At 32.4% G+C, this 19,425-nt stretch overlaps 1 protein-coding gene across 3 annotated transcripts in view; it reads left to right on the top strand.

The window, feature by feature from the left end:
- Positions 1–19,425, top strand: part of LOC109539037 (sodium bicarbonate cotransporter 3) — a 29,641-nt gene that overhangs the window by 1,890 nt on the left and 8,326 nt on the right. The window contains exons 3-19 of one of the 3 annotated variants that reach the window (XM_048664549.1): positions 2,104–2,274; positions 4,757–4,919; positions 5,070–5,206; positions 5,914–5,991; positions 9,238–9,531; positions 9,595–9,716; positions 10,148–10,290; positions 13,128–13,321; positions 13,380–13,481; positions 13,557–13,765; positions 14,398–14,544; positions 15,697–15,846; positions 15,904–15,999; positions 16,126–16,365; positions 16,420–16,547; positions 16,599–16,800; positions 17,186–17,416. In XM_048664549.1, coding sequence (XP_048520506.1) covers positions 2,104–2,274; positions 4,757–4,919; positions 5,070–5,206; positions 5,914–5,991; positions 9,238–9,531; positions 9,595–9,716; positions 10,148–10,290; positions 13,128–13,321; positions 13,380–13,481; positions 13,557–13,765; positions 14,398–14,544; positions 15,697–15,846; positions 15,904–15,999; positions 16,126–16,365; positions 16,420–16,547; positions 16,599–16,800; positions 17,186–17,416 — 2,807 coding nt within the window. Of the gene's footprint in view, positions 1–2,103; positions 2,275–4,756; positions 4,920–5,069; positions 5,207–5,913; positions 5,992–9,237; positions 9,532–9,594; positions 9,717–10,147; positions 10,291–13,127; positions 13,322–13,379; positions 13,482–13,556; positions 13,766–14,397; positions 14,545–15,696; positions 15,847–15,903; positions 16,000–16,125; positions 16,366–16,419; positions 16,548–16,598; positions 16,801–17,185; positions 17,956–19,425 lie in introns of those variants that run through there. The other 2 variants (XM_019906549.2, XM_019906548.2) reach the window with 2 other exon arrangements.

Below are 19,425 nucleotides of genomic sequence, written 5' to 3'. Positions count from 1 at the left end.
AAAAAATTATTAGGAAAATAAGATTGAAACAAGAAACGAACTTTTTCTATAGTGAGAAGCGCTAAGTGCCTACTTGCATAGAAATCAAGATCCATTACCAAATAACACACGTTCCTCACACTTTTGCATATTTCTTGCTTAAAATTGGACAACATATCCGAAACTAACATTGGCCACAACGGTGTGCTAAGTTTTAGCCATTGGTATGGTTTTGGTGACGAACAGACCCAGTTTCGTTCGATATATGTATATCTATGGACATAACCAAGTAAAAATTAAAAAATCGTCCATATAAACCTTCATTAATTCAGTAACTGAATGAATATCCTGAACTTCAAGAAAGTGTGAGCAGGACTTTCACGGCAGGAAAAATAGGCTTATTGGACATAATTTTCTAATAGAAAAGCTCAATGAGCAGACATATCTAGACTTTTCCGTTAACAATATTTATCCAATTTTTGTTATAAAAATAAAAGATGGCAAAATGTTCTGGATTACAATTCCAGTTCGTCAGTGACTAAATAAACATTTATCAGGGCAACATATGGATGCCTAAATAATCTGACTTCACACAACTTGCTTCATTTTGTGGGTACACTTAGAGACTGTACATGTACTCACGCATCGTATTGTTTAATAATTTCAAATAATTTTTTTTGAAATGTTTAATCGTGTTCGGTCAAACATTTGAAAATTTGCTGGGATAAAATGGAATGCATATTCTAAACAACCAATTAAATCGTCTGTCATTAAGTGCATTTTTACCACATTACAGGAGAAAATTAAACGATGTACCAACAGAATTCTGCCATTTTTTGCAGAATGGGCATGGCAGATTTAGACAAAAGTGCGCTTATTTGCCACCAAAGCCGTGTAAGCCATTTGTCGGCATTTATTTCATAAAAACCCTCTCTTATGTAGTTTATGATCCAACCAAGACAATCTAAACACTAAAATAATTGTTTCATATTTACTTCAAATCTTGCGTTTGCGTCCTATTTAATTCAAACCTAGATTTCTCATGTTCATTAAAATTCAGAAAGACGAAATTTCTGACCTTCTTTTTACACCCTACCTCTTGGAATGTCTGGGCAAATTATGTATCAGGCGTTAAAACCTGGTCAATAGTCTTTTAACTCGCAGTGGCATAGAAGTAAAAACAGGAAAGCGTAAAAATTGAATAGTTTATAATCTGGAATCGGTCAACGGTATCTTACTAGGCTTTCGGACAATTTCGATAGGACTCTTCTTTCGCATGTATCATGCATATAAGAACAACTCCGACATTTGAGCAATTTGTACTCCTGCTTTTCCACCGATAGTTAAGAAAAGCTTGAAATTAGCTGAATAACTATTAGGGCCTTTTCTTTAAACAATCTCAAGAACTGTATTTTGTTGATTCACGCTTATCAGAAATTACTACCTTCGAAACTGTATGCCGCCACATAATATTTATTATCTTCAACTACCTAAATTATTTCTGTAAATATCGAGATCTGAGTAGAGTATATTTTGGCTTTCAGGACGCAAAAGAAAGATTTTATAAAAAGCACATTCGGAATCGACTTTTAAATATTAAAAAGTTGAAAGTTCTGTATTCTCTATAGGGAATCATCGGGGAGTGGTTTTTTTCAGAAGGATACACTTTGATGAAAGGTTGGAAATAATAATAAATGTATTCAGTTTTTGTGCACCATTTTTTTAGAACGGTTTTTTTTTCAACAAAATGATGATCCATAAAATACAATATGCATTAAATATATTTATTTAAGTAAAATTAAATTTAAAACAGCATATATAATAATTGAGGTTGTTAAAATAGTTCGAGGCTGACTTGTATTCAACTTTATTTTTTTGCTCAAACCACAGATATGTCTTAATTCAAGCTTTTTTAAAGTAAATTTTAATATAAACTATTTTCCTGATATTCAGTCAATTGGATAAAAAAATACTGAAGCCCTGGAAAATAGTTTGTAGGTATTAGAATTGGAAATACAGCCAGGAAAACTTACATGTTTAAAATTAATATTTTTAATTTACAGTTTCAGAGATAACTTTGGTTAGATGTCTTGTTTTCTTGCTAAGAATATTTATTTTTTTCAGCTACTCCACCAGCACAGAGAGTTCAGTTTATTCTTGGGGAAGATCTAGGAGATGATAAACATGAAAGCCATCCACTTTTCTCTGAAATGGAAGAATTGTGCGTTGATGGAGAGGACATGGAATGGAAGGAAACTGCTAGATGGATTAAGTTTGAAGAAGATGTGGAGGAAGGTAACGAATATTACTGAATTCATTGAACTATAAAGTTTAACTATTACAGAAGTTCCTATTAATGTCACGCAAATTAAATTGTTTAATTTTTATTTAGTTTATTGTTTATTAACATTATTGTCAATTCTCTAGAAAAAAATACTGTCTAAAAAAATCGGAGATTTTTCGTCGCCCTGTATGCCGAGTAGCAATTATTTCGTGCAAAAGGAAGTAAACATAGAATTTATTATTGATAGCAGCAAGAAACAAAAACGATAGTCTAAATATTGTTATTTCGGTCACCTTTTTCAAAGTATTATATTATTTTCTTTCCTGGGTTTCAGTCAAAGTATGAAATAAAAAAATTTATATTGTTTATTTCATAACATTGCGGCGGGACAACAGATATATTCTCTTCAGATAAAAAAAAATATTTCACACTTTGACTGAAACCCAGGAAGGAAAAGCAGATATCTAATAACAATTGCACGCAGTCAGGAAAATAAATCAAAATTTTAAAAAGTATCGCAAGCAGTTATGTCTTCATTGCTACTAAGTTTTTCGTGAAAAGAAGAAGTTTAAGTGAAATTCTTTTAAAGCAGTTTTCATGTCCGCAATATATTTCAAATACCACTTTGGAAACAATTCCCTACAGGGCGTGATTTGAGTACCATTCAAGCAGCGTTGGTTTTTCTTTCCATTTCTGTGCTGCTGATGGAAATATATTTTTTTAACATTTTCAATGCTGCGTCAGAACTGTGAAGGTTTTTTCACATTTGCCAAGGAGAGATTGGTCTGCTATCTTCTAAAAGTAGTGCTAATTGATTAAAAATACGGTAAATGTAATACTTCAAATGGGCGGTTCCTCAATTTTTGGTTGCCCGAAACAGGTATTAGTCTGCTAATCTCTGCCTGAACCCAAACGTGTCGTATTCGTCCAGTTCAAACAATCGAAACCCATAAATCACTGTTGAAACGTTTCACTACAGGATATCAGAATATTAGACATCCTTCAAATGTTCTTCCTTCTTCTATTTCTCATTTCTGCGCTCCTAATGGATATAACTTGAAAGCATGCTGTTTTTTTCAAACTGAGTGCAAGAGAAGCAAAAAAAGTTTTACAAAATTTGTCAATCACGCTACTGGCTGCTTTCAAATTGCCAGTAGCCCATTTTTTATCACTATTCTCCCAGTGGCGTATTTGCGATTATGGTCTCTAAAAAATTGTTCGTCCGAAATTACATTTGAGAGAAGTTATTCGAGCTAGAGGCGGCAATACACGCTATTGAAAAGGTTAAAGACGGAAACTTTGCCTGAGTTTTAAAATTAATTTTTTATCAAATTTTCCCAAAAATCTGATAAATTGGTGCGTGAATGTTTTGCTTATATTTTTTTGCTTCGAAAACATTCTCATATTAATTCAAAGAATTATTTCAGTTTTGATAAAAGTATGTTGGGTTTATAATATTTTTTCTTTGAAATTTCTAGATGATGCGTTAAGTTTGTCCATCAGTGTATTTAAATGTATGCTGGCTACTTAACTGACATGCTCTATATAAAAAACAAAAATGTGTTCCTTTATAATGTACTTTTCACCTAATATGTACTACTATAAGGTGTTCCAATAAGAACGCCGGGTTTCAGTTTTAAATACATGTACACTTATGGCATAATTTGTAAAAAATTATTGAATATTGAAATACACATCGTCAGATTATGAATGGAATACTAAATCTAACCATTACAAACGGCCAATGCCGACCTCCAACACGGGACATAACACAATAATTTGACTCGTGCAGTTTTAACAGTTTCTCTGGACATATAATGCCGTCAGCCCACAATCCACACTAAACAGGGGCCAGTTTCGAGTGCATCTATCTGTTCCTCAACAATCATAAAGATTTTTGTTAATCAATCATCCTTCAATTGTCGTCACAAAAACACAGAAACAATTGCTCTTCATTATTCATGGTGGTGTGGCTTTACCTCTTCAGCGAATTTAAATTTATACGCATAAAGTTTCAAAACTTTTGTTAACATTTGGTGCATACTGGTCGAAAAATTTACTCCTGAGCTCTATGCTGACTTGAGCAGTTGGGCGTTCCTTAACTTTTTCCCGCACTGTTGCATTATTTTCAGTCAAGCAGACCATAGAAAAAGACTGATTGAAGCAGACAAGATGAAACTTTCTTTCTGTACTCAGTTTGCTCAAATTTGTTTATCAATCTGCTCATAGTGGCTTGATTTGGAGGATTGTAGTATCCATTATTGTACACATTTGGTGAACTATGGCTACAAAACTTTCATCTTTTTGATAATATTTTTTACAATGAAAATTAGTTGTGGTTTTGTTTTTTATTTTTTCATGTATCAGGTCTTGAAGTTTTATGAATGATTTGTGATATGATGACCCGCACTTCTTATAAACTGAAGCAAAAATCTTCGAATTATTTAATAAAATCGAATTTACTAAGTGAAATATTTTAAAATTATTCTAAAGGTGGAAACAGATGGTCAAAGCCCCATGTGGCTACTCTTTCTCTTCACTCCCTATTTGAACTGAGAAGCCTCCTACTTAACGGATCGGTCATCTTGGATATGGAGGCTGCATCCATAGAACAAATTGTAGATCTAGTAGTCGACAGTATGGTGAGCAATAACAGGTGAGCAGTTAATTTTTGGCAGTTAGTTAAATTGCTATAAGTATCCTCTTCTCGTTCGGGAGTCGTGTTCTATGCCGCACGTTACGTTGGTATCATTTGTCGTGCCCGTTTCATAAATGTAAAATATGTGAATTATGTTTTATATTTTAGATTGGAATCGAGCAAAGAGGAAATAGTTAAAAACGCTTTGCTCAAGAAACACCGACATCAACACCAGAGACAGAAGCACGGACTGCCCTTCATCAGATCCTTGCATGAAATAGGAAAAAATCATTCAACTGCTAAAAGTAAGTTTGTTCTTGTTATTATTAATCGTAGGTAGTTGGAGTTGAAGATAATACGAACTTTAAGATTAGTAAAACACTTGTAGTTGTGACACTTGTTTTTCTACATTACCAAAAATAAAAAAGCCAATTCCATAATGATATTCCGCTTTTTCCCATAGCTTTATAGGATAATTTCAGATTGAACAAAATGTGGGGAGTTACAAATTTGTCATTTATTACAATACAGTCTCATATCCGACAAATTGTACATGTTACAAACACTTTGTTGATCTGACCGTACCTACATGTAATTTGCTTTTCTAACAGTACTAAAATTTGTCGTAGCGGATTATACAGAACATGTGCAAGGATTCACTACGTGGTTGACTTTGCGAGATCCTGCAAAAGGTATACTTTCACGGATTGCCGTTTATCTTCAATGCGATTTTCTTTCAGTTCTTCCTGATAACTATGTTAATGAGCATGTTTCTCGTGAGTCCTGAAATATAATTTTGCACTAAACATTTCCGTGCAAAATGTTGATGTTGACTCTCATGCAGTTTCAGAGCACGTCTACTATTCTTCCTATCAGACTACTAATATTTGATTATTTATAGGAGGCACGCAGTCAGCATAAATAATCAGTCTGCCAAATAATTTGCTGTTTAAATATATTTAAGTCATCAGCAATCGTTTTGTTTTAAAGTCAATTTTTTTCAACTTTTCAGTGGAAGATCATGTGTTTCATGAGCAATCGTCCGCTAAATCACAGGATTTGGGAAAATTCCTAAACGTCCCTGGACAGGGTAAAAGCTCTTTAAAAAAGGATTGTTTGAATTTGTATGTTTAGAAAATGTAGTAACCGTTTCATAATTTAAAAACAGAGCATTACATATTACTGGGTTAGGTTGGTACATTAAAGGTAAACTTTTTAAATAATGAGGAAATCACTCAACCATGTTTTCTACCAGTATTTTCTCATTTTCAAATTCAAGTCGCCGTTTTACCCGATACACAAATTCGTCAATTTTTTTGAAACTGCGTTTTTTTGTTACTACATATTTAACAAAAGATTTTTAATTTATCAACAATTTCACACAACACTTTTAAAAAACATTTAAACCGGTTAGTAAGTATGAAAGTAAGAAACTTTGAACTCAGCAAAAGTCAGGTGCGCCCCATTTTTTGGAATTGAGTACTAATTCAAAAGCACTTTTCTTTCTTCATTAAGACACTCAAGACTTTACCAGAATATCAAGCTTATTGTGAGTAGGTACTTTTTAATGAGCATTTTCTCTCTGTCCCGAAATAGAAGCGCCATAACTAAGTTGGTTCTAAGACACTTCCAATACTTTCATCCAGTAAACGTTGAGTACTTTAAAGGTTTCCAAGCATTAAAAGCGTTAATAAATATTTAATTATCTGATTTTTCTTCAGCTAAAACCTAATGAATATGTTTGAATGAACTTTCTATGATTTGAAGTATCGGTAGATCCGTTGACTGGATTTTTTCCTTCTGAGAAGGAAAAAATCTCTGGAAGAATCTTCTGGAAGATTGTAAATCTGAAACCGTCGTCATATCCACGTTCTTAGTATCAATTGCAAATATGAACATTGTTAAATAACCACTTCGATAAACTTATGTAATCGTTACAGAAAAAATAAAATTAGGTGAGCTACGAGGAATGTTGCTAATGCAATAGGGTAGAATGATCTTGCCATTGGTTTAGAAAATTATTGTAAGTTGAAAGTCTTTCATGTACCAACCATATAAAATTTGTTGTTTCTATACCCGACCCATTACGTAAATTCTTAGTATTTCTTTAGTTAACCCAAACTTTCTATTACATAAAACGTCTTTCTACATTTGCATCTCTTTTGTTGCCGTTTCTCTCCTTATGCAGTCGTCAATAAAATTCGAATTTTATTTATCCAATATTGAATCGGAAATAGTTCAACTTCGATGCCTTGAATCACGGCTTACTCCAACTAAATTATATTCATATTTTAATAGTTGAGTATGTAGAATTGATTGTTCGATGAACTTAGCACATGCCTGCATTAATTTTCTGCTCATTTTTTATGTGTTCTTTCTTGCACGCACGCTTTATTTGGTATTACTATTGTTATGCTTCATATTTTAGTGGAATATTTGGAAAATCCAGGTAATGATTGCTTTGCATTAAAATTTGAAGAAAAATCGTGAAATTTCGTGAGAGTTTTGTACTTTTTGTACGTAGAGAGCAAAGCTAGTGGGGCAAGGACCTATAGCATTTTTTTAGAAAACTCAATAACAAGAACAACTGATAAACAGGGGGGCTAAAGACTAAAAAAAAATCGAGTTTGGGAAAAATATTGAAAATATTCATTTGGAGGAATAACAAAAAGTTTGTAGCAAATTCGTACGCCCATGACGTCATCACTAGTATGAGGAATTAATTTGCGAACAACAGACCGATTTACAGAAAAGATAAAATACTTCTTGACGAGAATAAATAAAGCAGTCTAAAAAATGTAAAAATCTTTGAAAGCATAACGGAAACGCATGTGAACAGATTTTTGTTCTAAAGTCTTTAGACATCTGTTTTTGCCCGTGTTACCTATGAAGCAGCAGATATTCATGTAATGTTAATGAGGCAGATTCCCTTGACAAATATTTTTGCCGAATTTCTCATATAGATTCTTGCAAATATCTCGGGTTTTCATAAGAATTACTTTTTGTAGTTTTAACACTGCGGCTAGAGCTTGCCAGTAGAAACGTGCGGACAAAAATGTCTGAATATTTATTTCAGGATTAATTTTAGTTGATTTACTTCTTCGTCGGTAAAACAAATTGAAAAATTCGCCCCTCTACTAAATTGCCTTGTCTCTCCAAATATTCCAATAACACATTGAAAAGTGCCCACATATTTTACTTCCCAAAAACGTTTCGGAAATGGTTTGCAGGTTTTTACTATAAAAATTACGATAGTTTTTAACGTTAAAATAAAATCGTCTTTTTAGGTCGTCAAAAACGCGTACAACGAAGATAATCTGTTCTATATTAGTGACAAATTGTGCTTTTATGTGAGTTTCTGATTAGTTATTTTGCATAACCTGACAATATTGGGTTTCCTTTCTGGGTTTCAGTTAAAGTGTGAAATAAAATTTTTCATATCGTTTATGTCATATAACGTTTCGGCGAGACAACCGCGCCATCATCAGATTTAAAATTCACCACAATCCCATAATTCGAGAACATTAGATGAACCTTACGTTTGCTTCGTTGTGAATCAAAATTTGTGAAGCAAAAAAGAAACAAATGTGAGGCTTCAAGACAGCCAAAGCCTAAAAGAATCTAATGTTTCCTAATGAGGGGTTTGTGTTGAATTTTAAATCTGATGATGGCGCTGTTGTCTCGCCGAAACGTTATATGAAATAAACGATATGAACATTAAAATTTATTTCACACTTTGACTGAAACCCAGAAATGAAATAAATATAATAACAATTACCCGCAGTCAGGAAAATAATTCTAAATAATACAATTCAAGTTTTATATCCTAATTAATATATAAAATCCTAATTAGTTAATAAAGGAAATAATATTTAGTTAATAAAGGAAATTTAATTAGGAATAAGTTATTCCTAATTAAAATATAAAATCAGTACGACTGGCAACGTTGTATCCTTCTACCTTAAGATCACATTGTTTAGCAAGTATTTTAGATTTCGAAAGGAATTAGTGCTTAACGATTTTTCAAATTTTTAACACTTTTCTTAACTGACCTAAGAGAAATAACGTTAATTTCATATCACCCTAACATATCAAAAATGATTTTACAAAATGCAGGTTGGAGCATCAAGCCTAAAGCTATATTTATAGTTAATTAATGAAAGAGTTGTGCACTGCTAATGATTTTTGCTGTTATATCTATGTCTAGCATGTTCTGAAACAATTGTTCCATAGCGTTATGAGAATGGGTTGCAATTTAAAAATCAATAAGTGTGCGAACCTACTTTAAAACATTTTAACTCATTATCTCATTTTTCATTTTCTGTTTTTTACACAGGACAAGAAAGAGCTTTGCGTCTTTTGAAAAGCTCAAGCAACGTTTCGATCAGTAGAGTCAATAGCGGCACGGATCTGATGAATGATTGGCCACAGCACAATTTATCCTTTATGAGGAAAATTCCACCAGGAGCTGAAGCTAGCAATATTCTTGTTGGAGAAGTGGAATTTCTGGATAAACCACTATCAGCTTTTATACGACTGAATCAGGCTCACATTTTGGGTGACTTAACTGAAGTACCGGTACCAACTAGGTTTTTGTTTCTATTACTGGTCCCTACTTCCTCTAATTTAGGTATGCGCAATTTTTTAAAATAGTAATGATTCATCAATATATTGTATAATTTGGTTTTATTAGGGTACCACGAAATTGGCAGAGCGATGGCAACTTTAATGTCAGACGAAGTATTCCATGAAGTAGCTTACAGAGCCAAGAAGACAAGTCATTTGTTGGCTGGTGTGGATGAATTCTTAGACGCGGTAAGTTTAAAAATATATTTTCTATTATAGCTAACGAACCCAAGTAAAATACTGCTTTGAGCGCGCATACACAGGGTTTCCTGTAAACCTTCGAAAACATTTTGTATGATCAAAGGTTCAAAGACCTCAAGACAAGTCAGGAAATGCAAAAAATGGCATTTTGTTCGTTAAGCAATTGATTGAGTGTCTAAGTTATAGATTTTAAATCTTGGGTATGATTCATGCTTTGATTCCAATATTTATTAATTGTATTAACGCTAACTCTAGGGTTATTATTATACCGATTCAATTTATTGATTGACTTTTCTACTTTCTTGTTGTGTGCGAAAACTTTTTGTACGTGGATTAGTCAAGATTTTTAAATACGTAGATATTCATATATTTGCATGCATATGACATGTATCGAAAAAGTTGCAAGATGGTATTTGTAGGTCACTGTTCTACCACCCGGAGAATGGGATCCAGCGATCAGAATTGAACCTCCAGCGGCGATCCCATCGCAGGATGTTAGGAAAAGGCCGCCAGAAAAGGTCCCAGAAGAAGTTGATGAAGAAGAAGAGGAGCAGAAACTAAGGTAAGTCAGTAAAAGGGAGTTGAATTAATATGGAATATGGAATGCAAAACATTCAATAATATAGCAAAATCATATATTGGGCTGATTGTTGCTAAATAAACTATTTAATAAAAAAATACTTTTATAGATAAATGCAGGCCGCCCAAGGTACATTTTAAAATTATTTCCTCATGTGCTCCAACTACTACCAACACTTTGAATATTATTAGTGTGTATAATCGAAATAAATGTGAGTTCTATCATGTGCATCTTACTTAAATCTTACGGTTTCTGAGATACATATTTGGAGTTTTGTGAAAACCAAGACCATTATTAAGTTAAAATTCTCAATGCCGATTGCGAATTTCGAAACCAAATTCTTCCATGCGGCTGCTAATAGATGCAGTTCTGTGACAAAATAAAAATGAGACATACAGTGTCTTAAAATTGTCTATTTACTAGGTACTATAAAGATATCGCATGCCTAAGTCTTCAGGTTTTCTTGGAAATCGTATACTTTCAAGATTCATGCCGATATTATCGAGAAATCGCTTATCTGCAATCTTGCTTTGTTAGAATTTTTTTTTTATTAAAACACACATAAGAATGCTCTAAATGTTAACTCTAAAGCAGCACTAATTGAAACGAGTTTTATTCTGGGAAAATGTCTTTAAAACTGTTTATTAGTATCTCGCATGCTGCGCAAATTTTTGCTGCTATAATTAACTGTTAGTTTTAATAATTCCGCAAAAATTAAATGCCATATTTTTTTCTATACAGAACAGATAAATATATTTTTTTTACTTTTTACTTCTTTACATTATTTGTCTGAAGATTCTCCTACTCGCGTACGGTTTGCCAATTTTTCCCAACCAATAATTTCCCAAAGGTACATTTAAGGTAATGTGATATCGAACATACGCGACAATTTACGACAGACCGCTCAAGAAAGGCCTGATTCTTAATCAAAGTCCGCGTTTCTTACGCTTATTCCATAAAAATCATCAGGGGGTTGTCACATATCCGAAATCAAAATTTTGTACAGGAAAAAAAGACATTTTTTACAAACTTCTTTTTGGGTATTTTGCCTAAAAAATGTTTGTCTTTAAAAAAGACAGAATTTCCTGATGTCTTTTATTACAGATTGATAGATAGTGCTCCCATTTCGTTATGGAATTTATTTTATTTCCCATTTTGGAATTTTCTCTTACAGCTTGAGCCTAAGTGTGTCGCAGGATACCGTCTAGGTGATAGTTCTGGTTACTTTTTGATAAATAATTCGTTCTTATTGCGAAATGGGAGCACTATTTATCAATCTGTAATAAAAGACGTGAGGAAATTCTGTCTTTTTTAAAGACAAATATTTTTGAGGCGAAATACCCAAAAAGAAGTTTGTAAAAAATGAATCCGCTTCAACAATATAGAACTTATCTAAAAAAAGACATACTTGCAAATTACCAAAAATATGGTTTTAGGCTTTCAAACCCGTCAACAATATTTGTGAAACAACACAAGATAATCTTGCAACCCATATAATGTTCTAGAGCTTTACTGGCCCCATTGGCGCATTGATTCATAAAGTAACTAAAATGCGGTGACTTCTTTGTGATTGTGGAGTATTATATAAAATTTTCTGCATTGAAATATAGTAATCACCAATAAAAGTGGATGCTGTAATTTCAGCGTTAGGAAAAGTATTCTAGATCAAGGGCCAGCAAATCAAAATAATAGCGATGGGGGACTACCATATAATCCATTTAAAAAAGCTAATTACGCTGTGAAATACCGCATAAAACTAAGGCCAAATCTTCTCCATTATATCCACACAGTAACAGCATAGTCGAAAAAAATATTCAAAAAGCCAATGCTTTGGTAAGAGAAAAACATTAAAAAGGGAGAGGAAAACAACTGCAACACCATTTCTGTTTTAACATTGTTTTCTTGCGGCAGGAGATCTTCAAAATCGTTACCGACATTTTATCAGCCTCCAAGTCCTAAGTTTTCACTATTATTCGTGCGAGAAAATTAAAATAAAAAGTGCTATTAGCTTTCAGCGTAAACACTATCCTAGTTTAAATCAGCATTGAAGTTTTCAGTTCAGAAAAGTTCAATCATTAAATAATCTGAACGAAAGTATTGTGCGTCATATCCTCGTGAATTTCGAGGAATATCAACGAGATCGATCTCCTTTCGAAAAAAAAAGATAGAAAAGGAATTGCTCCAGGATCAACATACTCGGAAGACGGTAACTTCGTTAAAGCACCCATTAAGATTAACATCAAGCATTATTTTGCCACAAGTCCGTTACTTATCGTACAAATTGGGGACTCGTCAGTAGTTTGACTTTATAAAAAATATATTTGTTTTTCCAATTTCGTGTGTGCTAATGGAAGCTTGTAATATATTCTAATTTATTTGTACACACAAACCCCAATTCACCTTAAGCCAACAGTTAGATGCACAGTTTACGTGTACGGTTTACAATTAAGCCTTGAGATTAGACAACTGATTCAAACATTATAAAAGTAATTAAAAATAAATTGTCCACTTTTTACTAAGAACAGTAAACCAATAATTTTCGCTGAATAACTTTTTTCTGAATTAATTTTCAGTCCTGTATCTGTAATCCCGAATCCTAAAGAACATTGAGATATCTACATATCCTCCTGGAATACCCTGCATATTTCCTAATAGTATAGATATAGATAAATACAAGATAATTCAGTATCTTGCTACTGGTTGAAATTTGGTGCCAGATTGCGTATTATCACGCACTTAAACGCACAAAAAAAGTTTTCTTTGTACTCAAAAAGTATGAACACGTATGCGCTATTATTTACAGTAAATATCAATTGCAGAGAGGAGTCTGGATTATCTAGAACGGGATATTTATTTGGAGGATTACGAAATGATTTAAAACGAAAGGCACCGTGGTACTGGTCGGATTTTAAAGACGCTCTATCCTCCCAGTGTATAGCCAGTTGGATTTTTTTATATTTTGCCTGCCTTTCTCCCATTATTACCTTCGGTGGTCTGCTGGCAGAAGCTACAGGTAAACTACGGAAATTTGTAAATACAATAAACAACAAATCAGAATTCTTCATTTTCAGGGAACAACATGGCTGCTATGGAATCGCTGGTTTCCGGTTTTGTTTCCGGAATGGGTTACGGTTTCTTTTCAGGTCAACCGCTGACAATATTAGGATCAACTGGTAAGAATGAGCTACATATTTTTCCGATGCAATTTGTGGAAAAATAATTATGTTTCCTTATTGGGGGCATTTTAGGTCCTGTCTTAGTATTTGAATCGATTGTCTTTGACGTCTGTACTAAAATCGGTTGGGACTATTTGAGCTTTAGGTTCTGGATTGGGACATGGATTGCCGTAATTTTATTGGTTTTAGTTGCAATTGATGCTAGCGCGTTAGTTTGTTATATTACTAGATTTACCGAAGAGAACTTTGCTACTCTAATAGCGTTAATATTTATTTATAAGGTAAGTCATTTCAGCAATTAAAAATAAAGACGATTCGACTGATTATAAATCGAATGTTATATCAAAACCCCTCTAGCGCTGAATACTTTGCTATAACAATTTACTCGATTAAAGTAATAAGTCGAATTAAAAACTACATGTTCAATTCGCTTGAAGAAGAAGTATTTTTCATCAGTATCTGGTATTTTCAAATCATTCATCATAGATTGAAGAACACTCCTATAAATAATGATAATACCAGAAATTTCTTTCACCTAATTAAGCTTAGTCAAATTCTGCTTGTTAGTATCAAATGTTACTAATATTTTTAATCTCTAACTAGATTTCTCTTCATTTCTGAATGGTGCAAGAAAATATCACCTATATTATATTAAAATATTATTTAGATTATAAGTAATATATTTTCGAACGTTAAATATCACTTACTAATACATGAAGCAAGTTGAATATAATTCAGAGTTTACTGATCCACATCAGAAACACCGAAAAATGCATACATACATTTTTATCATCTATCTAGTCCTGTATCAAGTTTAAGATCGTGCTTTTTATTGGTAGGTTTAAAACATTGTATCACACATTGAACACATTGTTCAATTGTAAATAATATAACTTTTATTTTTATATTTTAGGCTGTGGAAAACGTGTTACTTATAGGCAAAAATTTTCCAATCAATACCTCAGGCTCTCTAGATATGTCAACCGATTGCTCTTGCTTTGTGAACTATTCTGAACCCACCATTTATAACGGGACGACATTTACTCAATCGACTTGTTCTGTAAGTATCAATTAAAACCGTTGTTTATAGTGAAATAAAATCATTATTTATCGACGTGTAATCAAATACGTGAAGATTTTTTTCCAAAAGACAGAATTTTTTTACTCAAAATATTTAACGGGACGCTTTTTCAAAATAGGAAGTTGGTTAACCAACTATCAAAGGGCATACTTAGTGACAAGTTTTTAAATTGTTAATTGAAACACGTAAAATGTGGAACAATCTCGAATAAGTGTAGATATTTCACTTTGTGTGGAACACTTCAAACAGCTGTCCATTCTACAAATGCATGTTTGAATGTTGGCGATAGTGCTTTGAGTGCAAACCTTAGAAAACAAAACTTCTGCGGGGCACATTTTTCATAGCGTTTTTCAAAAATAAATTTCTTAGAAGCGAAAGATACACTTCAAGTTCAGATTTGTGCGTGCACTGAAGAAGAGTGTTCTAAATGGCGTCAAAATCTCTTCAATTCTTCAACATTGTATTCAAATCACATAAAATCCTGAAATTTGTGCGTTTTGTAAATGTTGCTTTGAAAATGAACGCTTTTACGCAAGTGCAGACTCTTCAATAAAAAATTGGAACTAACAAAGTAAAGCCAGTGGAAACTTGAAAGATAGACATTCTGTAGAACACTTTTTTTAAATGAAATTTTGGCGTAAACTTACGGAAAAAATTTAACACTGTATGTCGGAAACGAATCATTTGGGGACACACGAATCATAAGCAAACTTTTATATCTTTTTCATGTAGAAGCACCCTCTGAACTTTGTCGCACTTATTTGAGAAAATAAGAAAAAATCATGATGTACAGAAACTTACAAATTTAAGACAACGAAATTGCTGAAGTAAAAAGATTAAGATCAATGGAAGAACATAAAGGAATATTTCAATTTGTCTTTCTGTAATTTGTTCAACTGTTCAAATGTGTTTCCGTTATATACTGGACCATAATGAAGCGTGTTTTTGAGCACTAGTTTTTGACCTTAATGGGACCCATTCAAGCATATCTACATGGTCAATCCATAGAAAAGTATGCACTGAAGCGTGTTAAAATTTTTGTTAATATTTGCCTTGTTAATGAATTAATATTAATACTAAGAATAAACTAGTAGGATTATGAAAAACTCTTAAATTTCTTCAATTTTTTAGCAAATGAATGGAACCCTTGTTGGTTCGGGTTGTTCCCATCCACCGTATGCGCCTGATATATTTTTAATGTCGGTGTTATTATTTTTGGGAACATTTTTAATATCGGTGATATTGAAAGATTTTAAAACTGCACTATTTTTTCCAACAAAGGTGAGTTACTTAATTATATTAACAAACATAAAAATTTATTTTGCAATTATTTTTCAGTTCCGTCAATTTATTAGTGATTTTGCAGTCATAATAGCAATAATTTCTATGACCTTTTTGGACATGTGGAGTAATATTCCGACGCCAAAATTACAGGTACGAATCATAATTTATCAATAATTTAACACTTAGCGAGTTTCAGTTATTTGACATACGATTTAAATATACAAAACACTTAAATGAGAGTATTTGAATGGTTTAGATCTATGATTCACATTTTAGGTGCCACATGAATTTAAGCCTACACTTCCGAACAGGGGCTGGGTAGTCCATCCATTCAGTCACAATCCAATTTACTCGATATTAGTCGCTCTTCCCCCTGCACTTTTGGGAACTATACTAATCTTTATGGATCAGCAAATCACCAGCGTTATTATTAATAGAAAGGAATATAAACTGAAAAAAGGCTGTGGATATCATTTGGACTTATTTGTTCTATCTGGGCTTATTCAATTATGTTCGGTAAATAATGTTTCTCAAGTTTTATATTTTATTAAGTACGTTAATTATTTGCAGGTGATGGGGCTACCATGGTTTGTAGCTGCTACAGTTCTATCAATTAATCACGTAAATTCGCTGAAACTGGAATCAGAGTGTGCCGCTCCGGGTGAAAAGCCCCAATTCTTGGGCGTTAGAGAGCAACGGTATTCTTTAGCTGTTATTCTCTGTTTTCTTTTCTCACAAGTGATTTTTAGTGTTACACATATCCTTATATTTTTGACAATCGGACTCTCCGTATTTCTTACACCGATGTTGGGCCATATTCCTATGCCAGTACTTTTCGGAGTGTTCCTATATATGGGAGTAGCATCTCTTAAAGGGCTGCAATTCTTCGATAGGATCCTGATAATGTTTATGCCCAGTAAATATCAGCCGGATTACATGTTCTTGAGACAGGTATACTTGAATGATAGTAAATATGTGCGGCATGTAGTTGTATAGAGTGTGAATTTGAGATCATTATTGAAAAAAACTGGACAGATTTAGCAGTTTTTGGAATTGCACATAACCAACGCGGAAAGAACTATTGAAATAGATAATCTAATAAAATTAACAAAAGTTGAGGAAGCATGTGTATACCAGAGTCTCATAGCTAATGAGTTTCCGACACAAACTGGTACTGGTACACTAAGATATAATTTAACATCTCATCTAAGCTTAGATTTACTGACCACTCTTATTCATAATACATTCATTCAACATAATACAATAATAATATAGTGTGCAAGATTTATTATTTATTATTATTAATTATATATCTACTTTGTTATGGTATTTTCAGGTCCCAATCAAGAAAGTTCATCTATTTACTATCATTCAATTGACCTGCTTAATTTGTCTGTGGGTCATCAAATCATTCAGTGCAACTTCCATTCTATTCCCCTTAATGTTAGTGGTGATGATTGGGATAAGAAAATCGTTGGATTTGATATTCACTAGACGCGAATTGAAGATTCTTGACGATGTTATGCCAGAAATGACGAAACGTCATCAGATGCTGAAAGACCAAGAGGTGGGCATTTGTGAAAAGGTGGGCATGTTTTTTTTAGGTGCCAAGCCGGCCAGAAAACCAAAACATGTTTATCAATCATGTGGAATTAACGAGAAAGAAACTATTGCTTGAGTAGAACTTTGACATCGCATGAAGTAGGTAAAAGAAAATATCCATACCTACTTTTGAGCAAGCCCAGTAAACAAATGCTCAAATTATTTTTAAAAGGACGTGACTCTCCTAAAGTACTCATATTTTGCGAAAAACCGTAGGGAAATTTTCTGTTACCGTCCATCATTAATTTGTTACTTCTTCATCATACATTTTTACAACCATCCATTGTTTTTTAGTTTTGTATAGTGTTAGATATATCTCAGTTACTGTTAATTTTTCATATATTAATTCGTTATTGTTTTTCATAAATAATACTTTAGATATCTATTTGTTTTCGATGTTTCTCGTGACTCACTTGATTGATATATTTAAAGTGTGTCTATACCTAGATATAGGAGAACTCAGATTATGTTAGACAAAGTGCAATATACTTATTAGTGATTAAAGATGTGTCAATGTTACCAAAAGATGTTTACTATTTAATGCGGGACATCATATTTTTAAACGCTTAGCATATACGTTAGGACAAGTCGAAAGTTGCATGTAACAGTATTAACCGAAATTTGCTCAACTCAGTGATCGGGTATTTGGAAATATTAAATATAATTATTAAACTGCCAACTATATGTTTGGATCGCATTTTCGCATTTTTAGCGAACACATTCCATCTTAATGATATTCTCTGGCAACTAAAAATATTTTATAACACTTTGAATATTTATACATTTGCTAATATCATGTGTTTATTTCCATTTCTAGCAAATTTACATATTAATATACTATATTAGGAAAAGACATGGTTTCCGATCTGCGGTGTGTGTTATAAAAACAAACTCATTTAGTACTAAGAATTTGTTATTATTATTGTTGAAGTAGTTTTAGGATGTCAACTGAAGGTAGTGATAAAGGTTTGTCATACAATTGAAATGTTTTTGCATCAAATTGGGTAGTACAAAAAAAGTCAAAAAGCCCGTTCTTTTTCAAACTGAACAAAACCTTGAAATAAAAATCTTATTTGAAATGCAATCAGTGGTGTATCATTTTTTTAATTAAAATTGTCGAGACACGTGCAAAATTGAAAAATTATCTTGCCTGTTTCGTTAAATACCAATCAGAGTGAGTAAATTTTATTAAAACGTTCCAAATGATTTTGGCAATACTAATAAATTAAAATTTCTAATTATTATTTATTAGTATTACAGTTCTAACGGATGTCTCTAAAAATATAGGCAAGACTTCGGACAGTATGTGAACATAACATGAACAAGTTCCTATAAAATAAAAATCTACAAACCCTTAATTCAAAAATATAAAATCCTAAAGGGAGCCACTGAAATTTGGTTTTTATTAAATAACTTTTAGTGTTTGGTATAATTTAATATTTTTAATACCCCGTACAATGGAAACACAGGAAGTCACACATCCACTACTATTAGTAGTACCTACCACCTCAAATCATTTATGAAAAAATGGTGAAAGTGGTAAATACCAAAGTCATTTATTATTGCTAAGATTTTTGAAAAAGCAAATTAAAATAAAAAAATGAAAAAGGTAAATTTCAAAATGTGCTGTAAATTTCGTTTCTTTAAATGGAGCACTTTTACAGAGATCGACATGATTTATTTTCCAAATTTCAGAAAAATATTGTATATTGCATAGATTTGTTTAAGCTGTTGTGCGAATAGCAATAAATGTAAAGAGCCTTCAAATACGGAAAACAGACAAACATTATAGAGAAAATAACGATTTTTATTAATACTTGAGGTTAAAAAAACCAAAAAAACCACAAGATTAAAATTAGACATTCTTTATATGACCTCCATTTAGCCCAAACATTTGTAAGAAAAAGCACACATACATGTTTGCTCAATGACAACAATTAGCTCTCAATTTCAGTTTTATATCAAATGTTTTGA

Source organism: Dendroctonus ponderosae, unplaced genomic scaffold (genome assembly GCF_020466585.1).
Source record: "Dendroctonus ponderosae isolate FM_Combo_2020 unplaced genomic scaffold, Dpon_F_20191213v2 Dpon_F_20191213_3, whole genome shotgun sequence".
NCBI lineage: Eukaryota > Metazoa > Arthropoda > Insecta > Coleoptera > Curculionidae > Dendroctonus > Dendroctonus ponderosae.
The sequence above is the reverse complement of the archived record's forward strand: the minus strand, read 5'-3'. Positions and strand labels throughout refer to the sequence as shown.